The sequence below is a fragment of the Oncorhynchus kisutch genome, linkage group LG11 (genome assembly GCF_002021735.2).
Source record: "Oncorhynchus kisutch isolate 150728-3 linkage group LG11, Okis_V2, whole genome shotgun sequence".
In the NCBI taxonomy this organism is placed as follows: Eukaryota; Metazoa; Chordata; class Actinopteri; order Salmoniformes; family Salmonidae; genus Oncorhynchus; species Oncorhynchus kisutch.
In genome coordinates, this window is record NC_034184.2 from 15,889,520 (window position 1) to 15,909,561 (window position 20,042).

The following is a 20,042-nucleotide window of genomic DNA, read 5'->3' on the forward strand; positions in this document are numbered from 1 at the left end:
GAAGCACTATAGCTACTGTAGGAACAGGACTCACTACAGAGGCAGGCGATGTACGTGCCTGACATCACTTAGAACCGTTCTAGACAGACACTCAGCCAACAGATAACACGCTCACCACGGGATGACCACCCTCAGCCAACAGATAACATGCTCACCACGGGATGACCACCCTCAGCCAACAGATATCACCCTCACCAGGGATGACCACCCTCAGCCAACAGATAACACCCTCACCAGGGATGACCACCCTCAGCCAACAGATAACACCCTCACCAGGGATGACCACCCTCAGCCAACAGATAACACCCTCACCAGGGATGACCACCCTCAGCCAACAGATAACACCCTCACCAGGGATGACCACCCTCAGCCAACAGATAACACCCTCACCAGGGATGACCACCTCTTTATTCCTCCAAAGTCACTCTACCGCCAGAAGCAGAGAAGTAAAGGCAAAAAAAGGCGACGCTAAATGGGATCCACATTTTGTGAGCTCAGCAACTCTGTTAAAACATTAAACAAGAGTATGTATTTTGAATGAAGCTACTCGTCCCCACCTCTCTCATAACCACACACCCACACCATAGTGTTCTGCACTTTAATCTGCTCCTGGGGGGCTTGGTACTGATACGTCACTCTTTTCTGTCATCTCTCGTGTGTGTGTGTGTGCATCCATTGTGTGCGTGTGTGAGAACCAGGCCCAACACCAAGTCAGGCCAGGACTACGAGCATCTGAAGCTGCAGTGTATGAAGGCCATGGTGGACCTGCAGTCCTTACAGAACCAACACAGCACAACACTGAAGAGATGTGAGGAGGCCGTGAAGAAAGCTGACTTCTACCAGTGAGTGATGTTCACACACACACACACACACACCCTTTTCTAATCTACCAGTGAGTGGTAGAGTGCAGACCTGGGTTCAAATACTATTTAGAACTATTTCAAATGCCTTGTGCATTCAATTGATCTTGCCTGGAGTGCCAGGTGGATAGGGTTAGCTCTCAACAGAAGAGCTCATTCAAGCCCACCCAAAGTGTTTGACAGTATTTCAAATAGTATTTGAACCCCGGTCTGTAGTGAAGTGCATGGGAGTGGTTGGGGTCCATAAATATTTGAGCCTTCTCCCATCTCATTTATGTTGTGTGCTCTGAATCTCTCTGTTCTAACAATCAGGCGATGGAATGAATGGATGGGCTTTTAACCTGTGTTTGTCCCTCTTATGAGATCTGTGCGTCAGATTGCACAGAAAATTTTTTCCCGAGGGGTAAGAGGTCAACCAATCTCGTGTCCCATTCCAAATGCTCCTGCTCAGTTAAACCATCATCCCAATCCTTTGACACCAGGGATTTGAGAAATTCAAGTGAGCAGAGCCACTGCTTTTCTGTCAGAAAGATCAGATCATGACTGTTCTAGCCTGCGTTGGAAATGGCAACTTATTCCCTATTTAATGTACTACATTTGACAAGGACCCATAGGTTGCACTGTGTAGGGAATAGGGTGCCATTTGGGATGCACAGCTTGTCTCTTTTACACTCTCCATTATGATGTGTTGAAATCTGTCTAGTGCAGAATTAGATCCCTTTGTCTGGTGTTTTAATGTTTAACATTGTTTTATGTACTTGATCATTTTCCATTTAATGCTAGAATTGAGGATTCTGCACTTGCCTCTTCCATTGCCTCTTCCATTGACAGTCATGAATATTGGAATGGGTGCTGTCCTCATACAACGTCAATTTGCCTGACAGTTGTGCTACCCATTTATCATGATCCATTCCAACTCATGGCACAGCAAGCTTCATACTAATATAGAATTATACTATAAAGTAAAAAAAAAAAAAGGTTTTTAAACCCACAGGCTTCTAATGAGTTCAATCACTCAATTTTCTCTCTCTTTTGTTGTCCTCATAAAAGATACTTACATTTTGAGCAACATATTAAGTTGGATTCCTTCTTACATTATTTTGGTAAAAAATTACTTGCATTATTTTATTTTGTAAGATATTTCAACACTTTATTGAGACAGTTCTGAAATGACAGAGGAGGTAGAGATAGGTGGGAGAAACAGATTGAAGGGTTGGAGCAGGGAACCTGGTCTTCGTGGGAAGAGGGGTGACGTGTATCTAAGCCAGGTGACTTACCCCTAGACCACAGACTCTGCACGACTTGCATTCATTTGGATTATGTTGGTTGTTTTTTTGTTGTCGATTACAATTCACCCCAGAATCATTTCTTACAGTGTGGCTGTGTGGTTGAGTGGGCAAAATTCCAATGTACCATCTTACTACCCCTAATCTGTCTAAATAAAGCACTGAGAAAATAAATATTCTCCATAGGCCCTTATCATCAATTAATATTTAGGATAATAACCATTTGCATTTCTAAACCATTGAAAGGGAAAGGCGATACCTAGTCAACCCAACCCTGTATGAGAAATGATTTTGATGCTGCCTTTTACATCCACTGAAACCCCCAAAAGTGTTTTAACAACACTCTTAAAAACACCAATATTCAGATTGAAGAACCACTTTGGGTGTTTCAGAGTACTTCATTTATGTTTTAAAACACTTACATTGGGTTTACATTTCAACACCAGATCTCAGCTTAGGTGCACTATTTTTCACAGTTTCGTTACACAATCATGGTGTTTTGAGATTTTCTATTTTTATAGTGTACAAACACTGACTTTGCTGATAGCTACTTTATTGAGGAAAAGAAAGGCGTGAGGAGAGGGGGCCGGATGTTCTCTCTGTCTGTCCATTTGTGTGATTTAATGATGTCTGCCATACTGTCTCAATAGTGTGGGGACAACCAACCTAACAGCTGGGGCAGAATGTAAAACAGACAGTAGAAGGATTAGCCCCAATGTTTAAGCCTCTGTCTCTGCCTCTAGGTCCAGGCCATGTTTGTCTTCATCTGTGGCTGCAGCAGGGAAAAAAAATATTTATTTATTTACTAGCAAGTCTGCTTCTGGAGTGGACTTGCCCGTTTGGGATAAAAAGCAACTGTCCACAAAGCACTGGTACAATGTTCCTTTAAAGCTTGAGAAAATGTTTCTTCACTAAACTGCTCACAAGTTTGAAGTTTCACAATTTTGAACACTGGATTGTGAAGCACACCCATGTCGTTTGCTCTGTGTGAATGCTCCTACCTGCTCATTGTAGCACATGAAATACAACACCTATTAAAAAGAGAACACATGCCACTGCCAGGGTCGGTGCACGTTCAAGTCGGTGTATCTTTTTCCTGTTTGCAGCACGCTCCACAGCCGCCTGGCAGGCGAGCAGTCTCCGCTGAAGGAGGAGCTGGATGCTGTGAGGCAGGTAAGTTATCTGTATTCCAAGTATACCTGTACTTTGTTGCATAACACATTTCCCTATTGGGATACTACCGTACTCTATTCGATTCAATCCCATTCTATTTCATCCTGTTCTGCAGGACAACATCCAACTGGTCAGAGAACACAACCATGTGAAACAGAGCTGTGAGGAGATGAGGAGACTACATGATGAGGACCAGAGACAGCTGGGAGACATGAGGCTGCTTCACCAACAGGTATTGGAGTAGAATACACACTCACCCTGACATGCTCAAGGTTTTTGGGTCCGGGGTCCTCTTTTTGGGTCAGGGTCCTCTCTCTGGGTTCAGGGTCCTCTCTTTGGATCAGGGTCCTCTCTTTGGTCCAGGGTCCTCTCTTTTGGTCCAGGGTCCTCTCTTTTTGGTCCAGGGTACTCTCTTTTGGTCCAGGGTCCTCTCTTTTGGTCCAGGGTCCTCTCTTTGGGTCCGGGGTCCTCTCTTTGGGTCAGAGTCCTCTCTTTGGGTCCAGGGTCCTCTCTCTGGGTCCAGGGTCCTCTCTTTTGGTCCAGGGTCCTCTCTTTTGGTCCAGGGTCCTCTCTTTTGGTCCAGGGTCCTCTCTTTTGGTCCAGGGTCCTCTCTTTGGGTCCAGGGTCCTCTCTTTGGGTCCAGGGTCCTCTCTTTGGGTCCAGGGTCCTCTCTTTGGGTCCAGGGGGTGGCAGCTAGCATAGAAGTTATAGAAGCAGGCCAGCGACCAGAGCGTTGCCAGTTCGAATCCCTGGTTTGATGGGAACTTTGGCAAAACCTTTGCCGTCTATTCTTGCACTGACTGACATTTCTTTGGACCTTTCTTGAAATAACTTTTTGGGATCCTGACATATGAGACAGATTCTACATGTTCTTCCCATTTAGGACCATTAGCACGGTCAGGACCAGCTCATTCCACTATGTCGTCATAGCGATCAGAAATGCCTTCAAATTAGACATGACCAAATTATTATTAATGCATTTTTTTATTTATTAAATCAACCATTTAGTTTCTCTCATTGCTGCTCTGGTTGCACCTCAAGTAATACCCTATTCCCTTTATAGTTAACTCTTTTGACCAGTGTCCATAGGGGCCTGAAGGGAATAAGGTGTCATTTGGGACGCACACTCTGTAGGATCTGTTTTAGCTCTCATTATAGTTTGAACCCTTGGTTCAGATCGTTAAATGTTTGTCAGTCATATCTAACGTGTTCATGGGGAATGCTTTCAATACCAGTCTGATCAGTAGGTGCCTAATTGGCCAGGTCCCAAATGACACCCTATTCTCTATATAGTGCTCTACTTTTGACCAGGCCCTGGTCCAAAGTAGTGCACTATAAAGGGAATAGGGTGCCATTTGGGGCATTAGACATTGTCTACCCAAAGCTGGGATTGCTGATGAGCTCATGAGATGTCATTAAGTAAACTAGCATCAAACAGCATAGAAATTCACAATCAAATGAGCCTGATGTCAATTCAAATTAGGCTGCCGTTGTGAATTACGTCTGTTAAGGAGTTTCTGAGCGAGCCAATGCCATGCGGTAGACGTGCAGAAAATGCCTTGTGTAGGTTTTGCCTGATACCCATGTTGAATATACGTAATGCACAAATCATACAAACATGTGCCAATTTTATCCAAAGCGCTTTATAGTCCAGTCAGTGCATCCATTGTTGTAGTCTACTGTATGTGACTGTTCATCCTGTGGGATGTTCGTTATTATGCCACACTACTTACATTACGTCTATTCATATTATTATCCTTTTCTTTAGTTGAGTCGTTTTAAAGCCATCGCAGTAGAAGTGCAGTGGAGCCGGAGAGGCACATTATAAATGTTCTACATGGTGTCTCTTCCCTCTGACTGAAAGAGTTTCTGCTTAGTATCTTCATTTAGCCCCAATACCCTCAACTCTGCTAAATTACTTTTTTTCATGGCAGTAATTTGACAAACTGTTCCAATGTTGGGATATTTATTTAACTAGAAAAATGTTGCACCTTTTCCTTTGATCTCTGAGCTCTCCGAGTGAAACAGAGTTTCGGTGTAACCTTTGTAAATACAGCCATGGACTGCGTTCCAAATGGCTCCCTATACAGTGCACTACTTTTGAACATGGCCTATAGTGCACTATATAGGGAACAGGGTGCCATTTGGGATGCTGCCTTACTGACTGAAGCACGTCTTGTTTTCTGGTGCTTAATCTATTTTTACACTATGGAGGAGAGGAGGGCACTTCTCTGCTCTGCTTTATTCAGACAGAGTGGTTGTCGACTCAGTCATGCTGAGTCATTATCTGTAGCACTGCCATGTCATCAATGAGACGGCTGTAGAGAGAGTGCTATAGTGTTGTTGTGCTGGAAATAAACTGTACTGTAATGCATTGTATAGTGGAGATAGAGACCACTGTATTCTACTGTTGTATTTCCCAGTGGTCACAGAGGTTAAGTATAATGTAGATAGACCGTAGATGTACTGCAGATGTACTGTACATACACTGAAATCTACTGTATTGTATAGTGCTGTATCTGTAGATGTAGTGTATTGTATAGTGCTGTATCTGTAGATGTAGTGTATTGTATAGTGCTGTATCTGTAGATGTAGTGTATTGTATAGTGCTGTATCTGTAGATGTACTGTAGTGTATTGTATAGTGCTGTATCTGTAGATGTACTGTAGTGTATTGTATAGTGCTGTATCTGTAGATGTAGTGTATTGTATAGTACTGTATCTGTAGATGTAGTGTATTGTATAGTACTGTATCTGTAGATGTAGTGTATTGTATAGTGCTGTATCTGTAGATGTACTGTAGTGTATTGTATAGTGCTGTATCTGTAGATGTATTGTATAGTACTGTATCTGTAGATGTAGTGTATTGTATAGTGCTGTATCTGTAGATGTAGTGTATTGTATAGTACTGTATCTGTAGATGTAGTGTATTGTATAGTACTGTATCTGTAGATGTAGTGTATTGTATAGTGCTGTATCTGTATCTGTAGATGTAGTGTATTGTATAGTGCTGTATCTGTAGATGTATTGTATAGTGCTGTATCTGTAGATGTATTGTATAGTGCTGTATCTGTAGATGTAGTGTATTGTATAGTGCTGTATCTGTAGATGTAGTGTATTGTATAGTGCTGTATCTGTAGATGTAGTGTATTGTATAGTGCTGTATCTGTAGATGTAGTGTATTGTATAGTGCTGTATCTGTAGATGTACTGTAGTGTATTGTATAGTGCTGTATCTGTAGATGTAGTGTATTGTATAGTGCTGTATCTGTAGATGTAGTGTATTGTATAGTACTGTATCTGTAGATGTAGTGTATTGTATAGTGCTGTATCTGTAGATGTACTGTAGTGTATTGTATAGTGCTGCATCTGTAGATGTATTGTATAGTGCTGTATCTGTAGATGTAGTGTATTGTATAGTGCTGTATGTGTAGATGTAGTGTATTGTATAGTGCTGTATCTGTAGATGTATTGTATTGTATTGTATAGTGCTGTATCTGTAGATGTACTGTAGTGTATTGTATAGTGCTGTATCTGTAGATGTACTGTAGTGTATTGTATAGTGCTGCATCTGTAGATGTATTGTATAGTGCTGTATCTGTAGATGTAGTGTATTGTATAGTGCTGTATGTGTAGATGTAGTGTATTGTATAGTGCTGTATGTGTAGATGTAGTGTATTGTATAGTGCTGTATCTGTAGATGTAGTGTATTGTATAGTGCTGTATGTGTAGATGTAGTGTATTGTATAGTGCTGTATCTGTAGATGTAGTGTATTGTATAGTGCTGTATCTGTAGATGTAGTGTATTGTATAGTGCTGTATCTGTAGATGTAGTGTATTGTATAGTGCTGTATCTGTAGATGTAGTGTATTGTATAGTGCTGTATCTGTAGATGTACTGTAGTGTATTGTATAGTGCTGCATCTGTAGATGTATTGTATAGTGCTGTATCTGTAGATGTTGTGTATTGTATAGTGCTGTATGTGTAGATGTAGTGTATTGTATAGTGCTGTATCTGTAGATGTATTGTATTGTATAGTGCTGTATCTGTAGATGTACTGTAGTGTATTGTATAGTGCTGCATCTGTAGATGTATTGTATAGTGCTGTATCTGTAGATGTAGTGTATTGTATAGTGCTGTATGTGTAGATGTAGTGTATTGTATAGTGCTGTATGTGTAGATGTAGTGTATTGTATAGTGCTGTATCTGTAGATGTAGTGTATTGTATAGTGCTGTATGTGTAGATGTAGTGTATTGTATAGTGCTGTATCTGTAGATGTAGTGTATTGTATAGTGCTGTATCTGTAGATGTAGTGTATTGTATAGTGCTGTATCTGTAGATGTAGTGTATTGTATAGTGCTGTATCTGTAGATGTAGTGTATTGTATAGTGCTGTATCTCTAGATGTACTGTAGTGTATTGTATAGTGCTGTATCTGTAGATGTAGTGTAGTGTATTGTATAGTGCTGTATCTGTAGATGTATTGTATAGTACTGTATCTGTAGATGTAGTGTATTGTATAGTGCTGTATCTCTAGATGTACTGTAGTGTATTGTATAGTGCTGTATCTGTAGATGTAGTGTATTGTATAGTGCTGTATCTGTAGATGTATTGTATAGTACTGTATCTGTAGATGTAGTGTATTGTATAGTGCTGTATCTGTAGATGTAGTGTATTGTATAGTACTGTATCTGTAGATGTAGTGTATAGTGCTGTATGTGTAGATGTACTGTAGTGTATTGTATAGTACTGTATCTGTAGATGTAGTGTATAGTGCTGTATGTGTAGATGTACTGTAGTGTATTGTATAGTGCTGTATCTGTAGATGTAGTGTATTGTATAGTGCTGTATCTGTAGATGTAGTGTATTGTATAGTACTGTATCTGTAGGTGTAGTGTAGTGTATTGTATAGTGCTGCATCTGTAGATGTAGTGTATTGTATAGTACTGTATCTGTAGGTGTAGTGTATTGTATAGTGCTGTATCTGTAGATGTAGTGTATTGTATAGTGCTGTATCTGTAGGTGTAGTGTATTGTATAGTGCTGTATCTGTAGATGTAGTGTATTGTATAGTACTGTATCTGTAGATGTAGTGTATTGTATAGTACTGTATCTGTAGGTGTAGTGTATTGTATAGTGCTGTATCTGTAGATGTAGTGTATTGTATAGTGCTGTATCTGTAGATGTACTGTAGTGTATTGTATAGTGCTGTATCTGTAGATGTAGTGTATTGTATAGTACTGTATCTGTAGATGTAGTGTATTGTATAGTACTGTATCTGTAGATGTACTGTATTGTATAGTGCTGTATCTGTAGATGTACTGTAGTGTATTGTATAGTGCTGTATCTGTAGATGTATTGTATAGTACTGTATCTGTAGATGTAGTGTATTGTATAGTACTGTATCTGTAGATGTAGTGTATTGTATAGTACTGTATCTGTAGATGTAGTGTATTGTATAGTGCTGTATCTGTATCTGTAGATGTAGTGTATTGTATAGTGCTGTATCTGTAGATGTATTGTATAGTGCTGTATCTGTAGATGTAGTGTATTGTATAGTGCTGTATCTGTAGATGTAGTGTATTGTATAGTGCTGTATCTGTAGATGTAGTGTATTGTATAGTGCTGTATCTGTAGATGTAGTGTATTGTATAGTGCTGTATCTGTAGATGTAGTGTATTGTATAGTGCTGTATCTGTAGATGTACTGTAGTGTATTGTATAGTGCTGTATCTGTAGATGTAGTGTATTGTATAGTGCTGTATCTGTAGATGTAGTGTATTGTATAGTACTGTATCTGTAGATGTAGTGTATTGTATAGTGCTGTATCTGTAGATGTACTGTAGTGTATTGTATAGTGCTGCATCTGTAGATGTATTGTATAGTGCTGTATCTGTAGATGTAGTGTATTGTATAGTGCTGTATGTGTAGATGTAGTGTATTGTATAGTGCTGTATCTGTAGATGTATTGTATTGTATAGTGCTGTATCTGTAGATGTACTGTAGTGTATTGTATAGTGCTGTATCTGTAGATGTACTGTAGTGTATTGTATAGTGCTGCATCTGTAGATGTATTGTATAGTGCTGTATCTGTAGATGTAGTGTATTGTATAGTGCTGTATCTGTAGATGTAGTGTATTGTATAGTGCTGTATCTGTAGATGTAGTGTATTGTATAGTGCTGTATCTCTAGATGTACTGTAGTGTATTGTATAGTGCTGTATCTGTAGATGTAGTGTAGTGTATTGTATAGTGCTGTATCTGTAGATGTATTGTATAGTACTGTATCTGTAGATGTAGTGTATTGTATAGTGCTGTATCTCTAGATGTACTGTAGTGTATTGTATAGTGCTGTATCTGTAGATGTAGTGTATTGTATAGTGCTGTATCTGTAGATGTATTGTATAGTACTGTATCTGTAGATGTAGTGTATTGTATAGTGCTGTATCTGTAGATGTAGTGTATTGTATAGTACTGTATCTGTAGATGTAGTGTATAGTGCTGTATGTGTAGATGTACTGTAGTGTATTGTATAGTGCTGTATCTGTAGATGTAGTGTATTGTATAGTGCTGTATCTGTAGATGTAGTGTATTGTATAGTGCTGTATCTGTAGATGTAGTGTATTGTATAGTGCTGTATCTGTAGATGTAGTGTATTGTATAGTACTGTATCTGTAGGTGTAGTGTATTGTATAGTGCTGTATCTGTAGATGTAGTGTATTGTATAGTACTGTATCTGTAGGTGTAGTGTATTGTATAGTGCTGTATCTGTAGATGTAGTGTATTGTATAGTGCTGTATCTGTAGATGTAGTGTATTGTATAGTACTGTATCTGTAGATGTACTGTAGTGTATTGTATAGTGCTGCATCTGTAGATGTAGTGTATTGTATAGTACTGTATCTGTAGGTGTAGTGTATTGTATAGTGCTGTATCTGTAGATGTAGTGTATTGTATAGTGCTGTATCTGTAGATGTAGTGTATTGTATAGTGCTGTATCTGTAGATGTAGTGTATTGTATAGTGCTGTATCTGTAGATGTAGTGTATTGTATAGTGCTGTATCTGTAGATGTAGTGTATTGTATAGTGCTGTATCTGTAGATGTAGTGTAGTGTATTGTATAGTGCTGTATCTGTAGATGTAGTGTATTGTATAGTACTGTATCTGTAGATGTAGTGTAGTGTAGTGTATTGTATAGTGCTGTATCTGTAGATGTAGTGTATTGTATAGTACTGTATCTGTAGGTGTAGTGTATTGTATAGTGCTGTATCTGTAGATGTAGTGTATTGTATAGTGCTGTATCTGTAGATGTAGTGTATTGTATAGTACTGTATCTGTAGATGTAGTGTAGTGTATTGTATAGTGCTGTATCTGTAGATGTAGTGTATTGTATAGTACTGTATCTGTAGGTGTAGTGTATTGTATAGTGCTGTATCTGTAGATGTAGTGTATTGTATAGTGCTGTATCTGTAGATGTAGTGTATTGTATAGTGCTGTATCTGTAGATGTAGTGTAGTGTATTGTATAGTGCTGTATCTGTAGATCTACTATATATACAGTGCATTTGGAAAGTATTCAGACCCCTTGCCTTTTCCACATTTTATTACGTTACAGCATTATTCTAAAATGGATTATATCTGGGGGTTTTCACTGATCAATCTACACACAATACCCCATAATGACAATGCAAAAGCAGGTTTTACTTTTTTACATTTTTACAAATGTATAAAAAATAAATAAACTGAAATAAAATTTACATAAGTATTAAGACCCTTTACTCAGTACTTTGTTGAAGCACCTTTGGCAGTGATTACAGCCGTGAGTCTTCTTGGGTATGTCACTACAAGCTTGGCACACCTGTGTTTGGGGAGTTTCTCCCATTCTTCTCTGCAGATTCTCTGTCAGGTTGGATGGGGAGCATCGCTGCACAGCTATTTTCAGGTCTCTCCAGAGATGTTCGATGGGTTGAAGTCCGTTCTCTGGCTGGGCCACTCAAGGACATTCAGAAACTTATCCTGAAGCCACTCCTGCGTTGTTCTGGCTGTGTGCTTATGGTCGTTGTCTTGTTGGAAGGTGAACCTTTGCCCCAGTCAGAGGTCCTGAGCGCTCTGGAGCAGGTTTTCATCAAGGATCTCTCTGTACTTGGCTCTGTTCATCTTTCCCTTGATCCTGACTAGTCTCCCAGTCCCTGCCGCTGAAAAACATCCCCACAGCATGATGCTGCCACCACCATGCTTCACTGTAGGGATGGTATCAGCCAGATGATGAGCGGTGCCTGGTTTCCTTCAAATGTGATGCTTGACAATTCCTTCGACCTCATGGTTTGGTTTTTGCTCTAATATGCACTGACAACTGTGGGACCTTATATAGACAGGTCTGTGGCTTTCCAAAACATGTCAAAACAATTGAATTTACAACAGGTGGAATCCAATCAAGTTGTAGAAACATCTCAAGGATCATTAATGCAAATAGGATGCACCTGAGCTCAATTTCGAGTCTCATAGCAAAGGGTCTGAATACTTACTGTACCAGTCAAAGTTTGGACACACCTACTCATTCAAGGGGTTTTCTTTATTTTTACTATTTTCTACATTGTAGAATAATAGTGAAGACATCAAAACTATGAAATAACACATATGGAATCATGTAGTAACCAATAAAATATATATTTTGTATTTGAGATTCTTCAAAGTAGCCATCCTTTGCCTTTGACAGCTCTTGGCATTCTCTCAACCAGCTTCACCAGGCATGCTTTTCCAACAGTCTTGAAGGAATTCCACATATGCTGAGCACTTGTTGGCTGCTTTTCCTTCATTCTGCGATCCAACTCATCCCAAACCATCTCAATTGGCTTGAGGTCGGCTGATTGTGGAGGCCAGATCATCTGATGCAGCACTCCATCACTCTCCTTCTTGGTCAAATAGCCATTACACCGCCTGGAGGCGGTGAAAAACAAATGATAGTCCCACTAAGCGCAAACCAGATTGGATGGCTGCAGAATGCTGTGGTAGCCATGCTGGTTAAGTGTGCCTTGAATTCTAAATAAATCACTGACAGTGTCCCCTGCAAAGCACCTCCACACCATCACACATCCTCCTCCATGCTTCACGGTGGGAACCACACATGCAGAGATCATCCGTTCACCTACTCTGCATCTCACAAAGACATGGCAGTTGGAACCAAACATCTCAAAATTGGACTCATCAGACCAAAGGACAGATTTCCAATGGTCTAATATCCATTGCTCGTGTTTCTTGACCCAAGCAAGTCGCTTTTTCTTATTGGTGTCCTTTAGTATTGGTTTCTTTGCAGCAATTCGACCATGAAAGCCTGATTCACGCAGTCTCCTCTGAACAGTTGATGTTGAGATGTGTCTGTTACTTGAACTCTGTGAAGCATTTATTTGGGCTGCAATTTCTGAGTCTGTTAACTCTAATGAACATGTCCTCTGCAGCAGAGGTAACTCTGGGTCTTCCTTTTCTGTAGCGGTCCTCATGAGAGCCAGTTTCATCATAGTGCTTGATGGTTTTTGCTACTGCACTTGAAGAAACTTTAAAAGTTCTTGAAATGTTCCCTATTGACTGACTTTCATGTCTTAAAGTAAAGATGGACTGTCATTTCTCTTTGCTTATTTGAGCTGTTCTTGCTATAATATGGACTTGGTCTTTTACCAAATAGGGCTGTCTTCTGTATACCACCCCTACCTTGTCACAACACAACTGATGGCTTAAACACATTTAAGAAGGAAAGAAATTCCACAAATGAACTTTTAACAAGGCACACCTGTTAATTGAAATGCATTTCAGGTGACTACCTCATGAAGCTGGTTAAGAGATTGCCAAGAGTGTGCAAAGCTGTCATCAAGGCAAAGGGTGGCTATTTGAAGAATCTGAAATTTAAAATATATTTAGATTTGTGTAACACTTTTTTGGTTACTACATGATTCCATATGTGTTATTTCATAGTTTTGATGTCTTCACTATTATTCTACAATGTAGAAATAGTACAAATAAAGAAAAACTATTGAATGAGTGGGTGTGTCCAAACTTTTGACTGGTACTGTATGCAAAAGCTTTGTCATTATGGGGTATTGTGTGTAGATAGATGAGGATTTAAAATAAATATATATATTTTAGAATAAGACCGTAACGTAAATGTGGAAAAAGGGTCTGAATATTTACCGAAATCACTGTATATGTATAGATAGATAGCTAGCAGTGGAGGCTGGTGGGAGGACCTATAGGAGGACAGGCTATTTGGAATGGAATACATAGAACAGAGTCAAACGACGTTTCCATATGTTTGATGTGTTTGTTTCTGTTCCATTTATTCAATTCCAGCCATTACAATAAGCCTATCCTCCTATAGCACCTGCCACCAGCCTCCACTGATATATTGGGCTCCCGAGTGGCACAGCGGTCTGAGGCACTGCATATCAGTGCAAGAGGCGTCACTACAGTCCCTGGTTCAATTCCAGGCTGCATCACTTCTGGCCATGATTGGGAGTCCCATAGGGCGGCACGCAATTGCCCAGCCTCGTCTGGGTTTGGCCGGGGTAGGCCACATTAAGAATTTGTTCTTAACTGATTTGCCTAGCTAAATAAAGGTTCCATTTTTTTAATATAGATAGCACAGGGGGAATTCCTGGGCCAGGTACTGGAAAAAGGGTGTATTGATCTGGCAACTGGAGGGCTGCTGGGTTCACATCCTCATAGCATTCCCCTACAGTTTATAGTAAATCAATATAGGGAAAAAAGGACGTGCCGGAGACTGGTCTAGTGGTAGTTCTGCTGACTCCGGACCACGCATCGATTCTATCAAGCCCTTCAACTACCCATCTCCCTCTCTGTAACTGTCTTTCATCTACCCATCTCCCTCTCTGTAACTGTCTTTCATCTACCCATCTCCCTCTCTGTAACTGTCTTTCAACTACCCATCTCCCTCTCTGTAACTGTCTTTCAACTACCCATCTCCCTCTCTGTAACTGTCTTTCAACTACCCATCTCCCTCTCTGTAACTGTCTTACATCTACCCATCTCCCTCTCTGTAACTGTCTTTCAACTACCCATCTCCCTCTCTGTAACTGTCTTTCAACTACCCATCTCCCTCTCTGTAACTGTCTTTCAACTACCCATCTCCCTCTCTGTAACTGTCTTACATCTACCCATCTCCCTCTCTGTAACTGTCTTTCAACTACCCATCTCCCTCTCTGTAACTGTCTTACATCTACCCATCTCCCTCTCTGTAACTGTCTTACATCTACCCATCTCCCTCTCTGTAACTGTCTTTCAACTACCCATCTCCCTCTCTGTAACTGTTTTTCAACTACCCATCTCCCTCTCTGTAACTGTCTTACATCTACCCATCTCCCTCTCTGTAACTGTCTTTCAACTACCCATCTCCCTCTCTGTAACTGTCTTTCAACTACCCATCTCCCTCTCTGTAACTGTCTTTCAACTACCCATCTCCCTCTCTGTAACTGTCTTACATCTACCCATCTCCCTCTCTGTAACTGTCTTTCAACTACCCATCTCCCTCTCTGTAACTGTCTTTCAACTACCCATCTCCCTCTCTGTAACTGTCTTACATCTACCCATCTCCCTCTCTGTAACTGTCTTTCAACTACCCATCTCCCTCTCTGTAACTGTCTTTCAACTACCCATCTCCCTCTCTGTAACTGTCTTTCAACTACCCATCTCCCTCTCTGTAACTGTCTTTCATCTACCCATCTCCCTCTCTGTAACTGTCTTTCAACTACCCATCTCCCTCTCTGTAACTGTCTTTCAACTACCCATCTCCCTCTCTGTAACTGTCTTACATCTACCCATCTCCCTCTCTGTAACTGTCTTACATCTACCCATCTCCCTCTCTGTAACTGTCTTACATCTACCCATCTCCCTCTCTGTAACTGTCTTACAACTACCCATCTCCCTCTCTGTAACTGTCTTACATCTACCCATCTCCCTCTCTGTAACTGTCTTACAACTACCCATCTCCCTCTCTGTAACTGTCTTACATCTACCCATCTCCCTCTCTGTAACTGTCTTTCATCTACCCATCTCCCTCTCTGTAACTGTCTTTCAACTACCCATCTCCCTCTCTGTAACTGTCTTTCAACTACCCATCTCCCTCTCTGTAACTGTCTTTCAACTACCCATCTCCCTCTCTGTAACTGTCTTTCATCTACCCATCTCCCTCTCTGTAACTGTCTTACATCTACCCATCTCCCTCTCTGTAACTGTCTTTCAACTACCCATCTCCCTCTCTGTAACTGTCTTACATCTACCCATCTCCCTCTCTGTAACTGTCTTTCAACTACCCATCTCCCTCTCTGTAACTGTCTTTCATCTACCCATCTCCCTCTCTGTAACTGTCTTTCAACTACCCATCTCCCTCTCTGTAACTGTCTTTCAACTACCCATCTCCCTCTCTGTAACTGTCTTTCAACTACCCATCTCCCTCTCTGTAACTGTCTTTCATCTACCCATCTCCCTCTCTGTAACTGTCTTACATCTACCCATCTCCCTCTCTGTAACTGTCTTTCAACTACCCATCTCCCTCTCTGTAACTGTCTTACATCTACCCATCTCCCTCTCTGTAACTGTCTTTCAACTACCCATCTCCCTCTCTGTAACTGTCTTTCATCTACCCATCTCCCTCTCTGTAACTGTCTTTCAACTACCCATCTCCCTCTCTGTAACTGTCTTTCAACTACCCATCTCCCTCTCTGTAACTGTCTTACATCTACCCATCTCCCTCTCTGTAACTGTCTTTCATCTACCCATCTCCCTCTCTGTAACTGTCTTTCAACTACCCATCTCCCTCTCTGTAACTGTCTTTCAACTACCCATCTCCCTCTCTGTAACTGTCTTTCATCTACCCATCTCCCTCTCTGTAACTGTCTTTCAACTACCCATCTCCCTCTCTGTAACTGTCTTTCAACTACCCATCTCCCTCTCTGTAACTGTCTTTCATCTACCCATCTCCCTCTCTGTAACTGTCTTTCAACTACCCATCTCCCTCTCTGTAACTGTCTTTCAACTACCCATCTCCCTCTCTGTAACTGTCTTACATCTACCCATCTCCCTCTCTGTAACTGTCTTACATCTACCCATCTCCCTCTCTGTAACTGTCTTACATCTACCCATCTCCCTCTCTGTAACTGTCTTTCAACTACCCATCTCCCTCTCTGTAACTGTCTTTCAACTACCCATCTCCCTCTCTGTAACTGTCTGTCAACTACCCATCTCCCTCTCTGTAACTGCCTTTCAACTACCCATCTCCCTCTCTGTAACTGTCTTTCAACTACCCATCTCCCTCTCTGTAACTGTCTTACATCTACCCATCTCCCTCTCTGTAACTGTCTTTCATCTACCCATCTCCCTCTCTGTAACTGTCTTTCAACTACCCATCTCCCTCTCTGTAACTGTCTTACATCTACCCATCTCCCTCTCTGTAACTGTCTTACATCTACCCATCTCCCTCTCTGTAACTGTCTTACATCTACCCATCTCCCTCTCTGTAACTGTCTTACATCTACCCATCTCTCTCTCTGTAACTGTCTTACATCTACCCATCTCCCTCTCTGTAACTGTCTTACATCTACCCATCTCTCTCTCTGTAACTGTCTTACATCTACCCATCTCTCTCTCTGTAACTGTCTTACATCTACCCATCTCCCTCTCTGTAACTGTCTTACATCTACCCATCTCTCTCTCTGTAACTGTCTTACATCTACCCATCTCTCTCTCTGTAACTGTCTTACATCTACCCATCTCTCTCTCTGTAACTGTCTTACATCTACCCATCTCCCTCTCTGTAACTGTCTTACATCTACCCATCTCCCTCTCTGTAACTGTCTTACATCTACCCATCTCCCTCTCTGTAACTGTCTTTCAACTACCCATCTCCCTCTCTGTAACTGTCTTTCATCTACCCATCTCCCTCTCTGTAACTGTCTTACATCTACCCATCTCCCTCTCTGTAACTGTCTTACATCTACCCATCTCCCTCTCTGTAACTGTCTTTCAACTACCCATCTCCCTCTCTGTAACTGTCTTTCATCTACCCATCTCCCTCTCTGTAACTGTCTTACATCTACCCATCTCCCTCTCTGTAACTGTCTTACATCTACCCATCTCCCTCTCTGTAACTGTCTTACATCTACCCATCTCCCTCTCTGTAACTGTCTTACATCTACCCATCTCTCTCTCTGTAACTGTCTTACATCTACCCATCTCCCTCTCTGTAACTGTCTTACATCTACCCATCTCTCTCTCTGTAACTGTCTTACATCTACCCATCTCTCTCTCTGTAACTGTCTTACATCTACCCATCTCCCTCTCTGTAACTGTCTTACATCTACCCATCTCTCTCTCTGTAACTGTCTTACATCTACCCATCTCTCTCTCTGTAACTGTCTTACATCTACCCATCTCTCTCTCTGTAACTGTCTTACATCTACCCATCTCTCTCTCTGTAACTGTCTTACATCTACCCATCTCTCTCTCTGTAACTGTCGTACATCTACCCATCTCTCTCTCTGTAACTGTCTTACATCTACCCATCTCCCTCTCTGTAACTGTCTTACATCTACCCATCTCTCTCTCTGTAACTGTCTTACATCTACCCATCTCTCTCTCTGTAACTGTCTTACATCTACCCATCTCTCTCTCTGTAACTGTCTTACATCTACCCATCTCTCTCTCTGTAACTGTCTTACATCTACCCATCTCTCTCTCTGTAACTGTCTTACATCTACCCATCTCCCTCTCTGTAACTGTCTTTCAACTACCCATCTCCCTCTCTGTAACTGTCTTTCATCTACCCATCTCCCTCTCTGTAACTGTCTTACATCTACCCATCTCCCTCTCTGTAACTGTCTTACATCTACCCATCTCCCTCTCTGTAACTGTCTTTCAACTACCCATCTCCCTCTCTGTAACTGTCTTTCATCTACCCATCTCCCTCTCTGTAACTGTCTTACATCTACCCATCTCCCTCTCTGTAACTGTCTTACATCTACCCATCTCCCTCTCTGTAACTGTCTTACATCTACCCATCTCCCTCTCTGTAACTGTCTTACATCTACCCATCTCCCTCTCTGTAACTGTCTTTCAACTACCCATCTCCCTCTCTGTAACTGTCTTTCATCTACCCATCTCCCTCTCTGTAACTGTCTTACATCTACCCATCTCCCTCTCTGTAACTGTCTTACATCTACCCATCTCCCTCTCTGTAACTGTCTTACATCTACCCATCTCCCTCTCTGTAACTGTCTTACATCTACCCATCTCCCTCTCTGTAACTGTCTTACATCTACCCATCTCCCTCTCTGTAACTGTCTTACATCTACCCATCTCCCTCTCTGTAACTGTCTTACATCTACCCATCTCCCTCTCTGTAACTGTCTTACATCTACCCATCTCCCTCTCTGTAACTGTCTTTCAACTACCCATCTCCCTCTCTGTAACTGTCTTTCAACTACCCATCTCCCTCTCTGTAACTGTCTTTCAACTACCCATCTCCCTCTCTGTAACTGTCTTACATCTACCCATCTCCCTCTCTGTAACTGTCTTTCAACTACCCATCTCCCTCTCTGTAACTGTCTTACATCTACCCATCTCCCTCTCTGTAACTGTCTTACATCTACCCATCTCCCTCTCTGTAACTGTCTTTCAACTACCCATCTCCCTCTCTGTAACTGTCTTACATCTACCCATCTCCCTCTCTGTAACTGTCTTTCAACTACCCATCTCCCTCTCTGTAACTGTCTTTCATCTACCCATCTCCCTCTCTGTAACTGTCTTACATCTACCCATCTCCCTCTCTGTAACTGTCTTACATCTACCCATCTCCCTCTCTGTAACTGTCTTACATCTACCCATCTCCCTCTCTGTAACTGTCTTACATCTACCCATCTCCCTCTCTGTAACTGTCTTACATCTACCCATCTCCCTCTCTGTAACTGTCTTACATCTACCATCTCCCTCTCTGTAACTGTCTTTCATCTACCCATCTCCCTCTCTGTAACTGTCTTACATCTACCCATCTCCCTCTCTGTAACTGTCTTTCATCTACCCATCTCCCTCTCTGTAACTGTCTTACATCTACCCATCTCCCTCTCTGTAACTGTCTTACATCTACCCATCTCCCTCTCTGTAACTGTCTTACATCTACCCATCTCCCTCTCTGTAACTGTCTTTCATCTACCCATCTCCCTCTCTGTAACTGTCTTACATCTACCCATCTCCCTCTCTGTAACTGTCTTTCATCTACCCATCTCCCTCTCTGTAACTGTCTTTCATCTACCCATCTCCCTCTCTGTAACTGTCTTACATCTACCCATCTCCCTCTCTGTAACTGTCTTACATCTACCCATCTCCCTCTCTGTAACTGTCTTTCAACTACCCATCTCCCTCTCTGTAACTGTCTTACAACTACCCATCTCCCTCTCTGTAACTGTCTTACATCTACCCATCTCCCTCTCTGTAACTGTCTTACATCTACCCATCTCCCTCTCTGTAACTGTCTTACATCTACCCATCTCCCTCTCTGTAACTGTCTTACATCTACCCATCTCCCTCTCTGTAACTGTCTTACATCTACCCATCTCCCTCTCTGTAACTGTCTTACATCTACCCATCTCCCTCTCTGTAACTGTCTTACATCTACCCATCTCCCTCTCTGTAACTGTCTTACATCTACCCATCTCCCTCTCTGTAACTGTC

At 41.5% G+C, this 20,042-nt stretch overlaps 1 protein-coding gene across 2 annotated transcripts in view; it reads left to right on the top strand.

Moving 5' to 3' along the window:
- LOC109898923 (disks large homolog 5) overlaps positions 1-20,042 on the top strand; it is a 134,310-nt gene that overhangs the window by 50,287 nt on the left and 63,981 nt on the right. For both annotated transcript variants that reach the window (XM_031835373.1, XM_031835374.1), the window contains exons 4-6: positions 699-842; positions 3,253-3,319; positions 3,435-3,551. In XM_031835373.1, the coding sequence (XP_031691233.1) occupies positions 699-842; positions 3,253-3,319; positions 3,435-3,551 (328 nt within the window). The remainder of the gene's footprint in view (positions 1-698; positions 843-3,252; positions 3,320-3,434; positions 3,552-20,042) is intronic.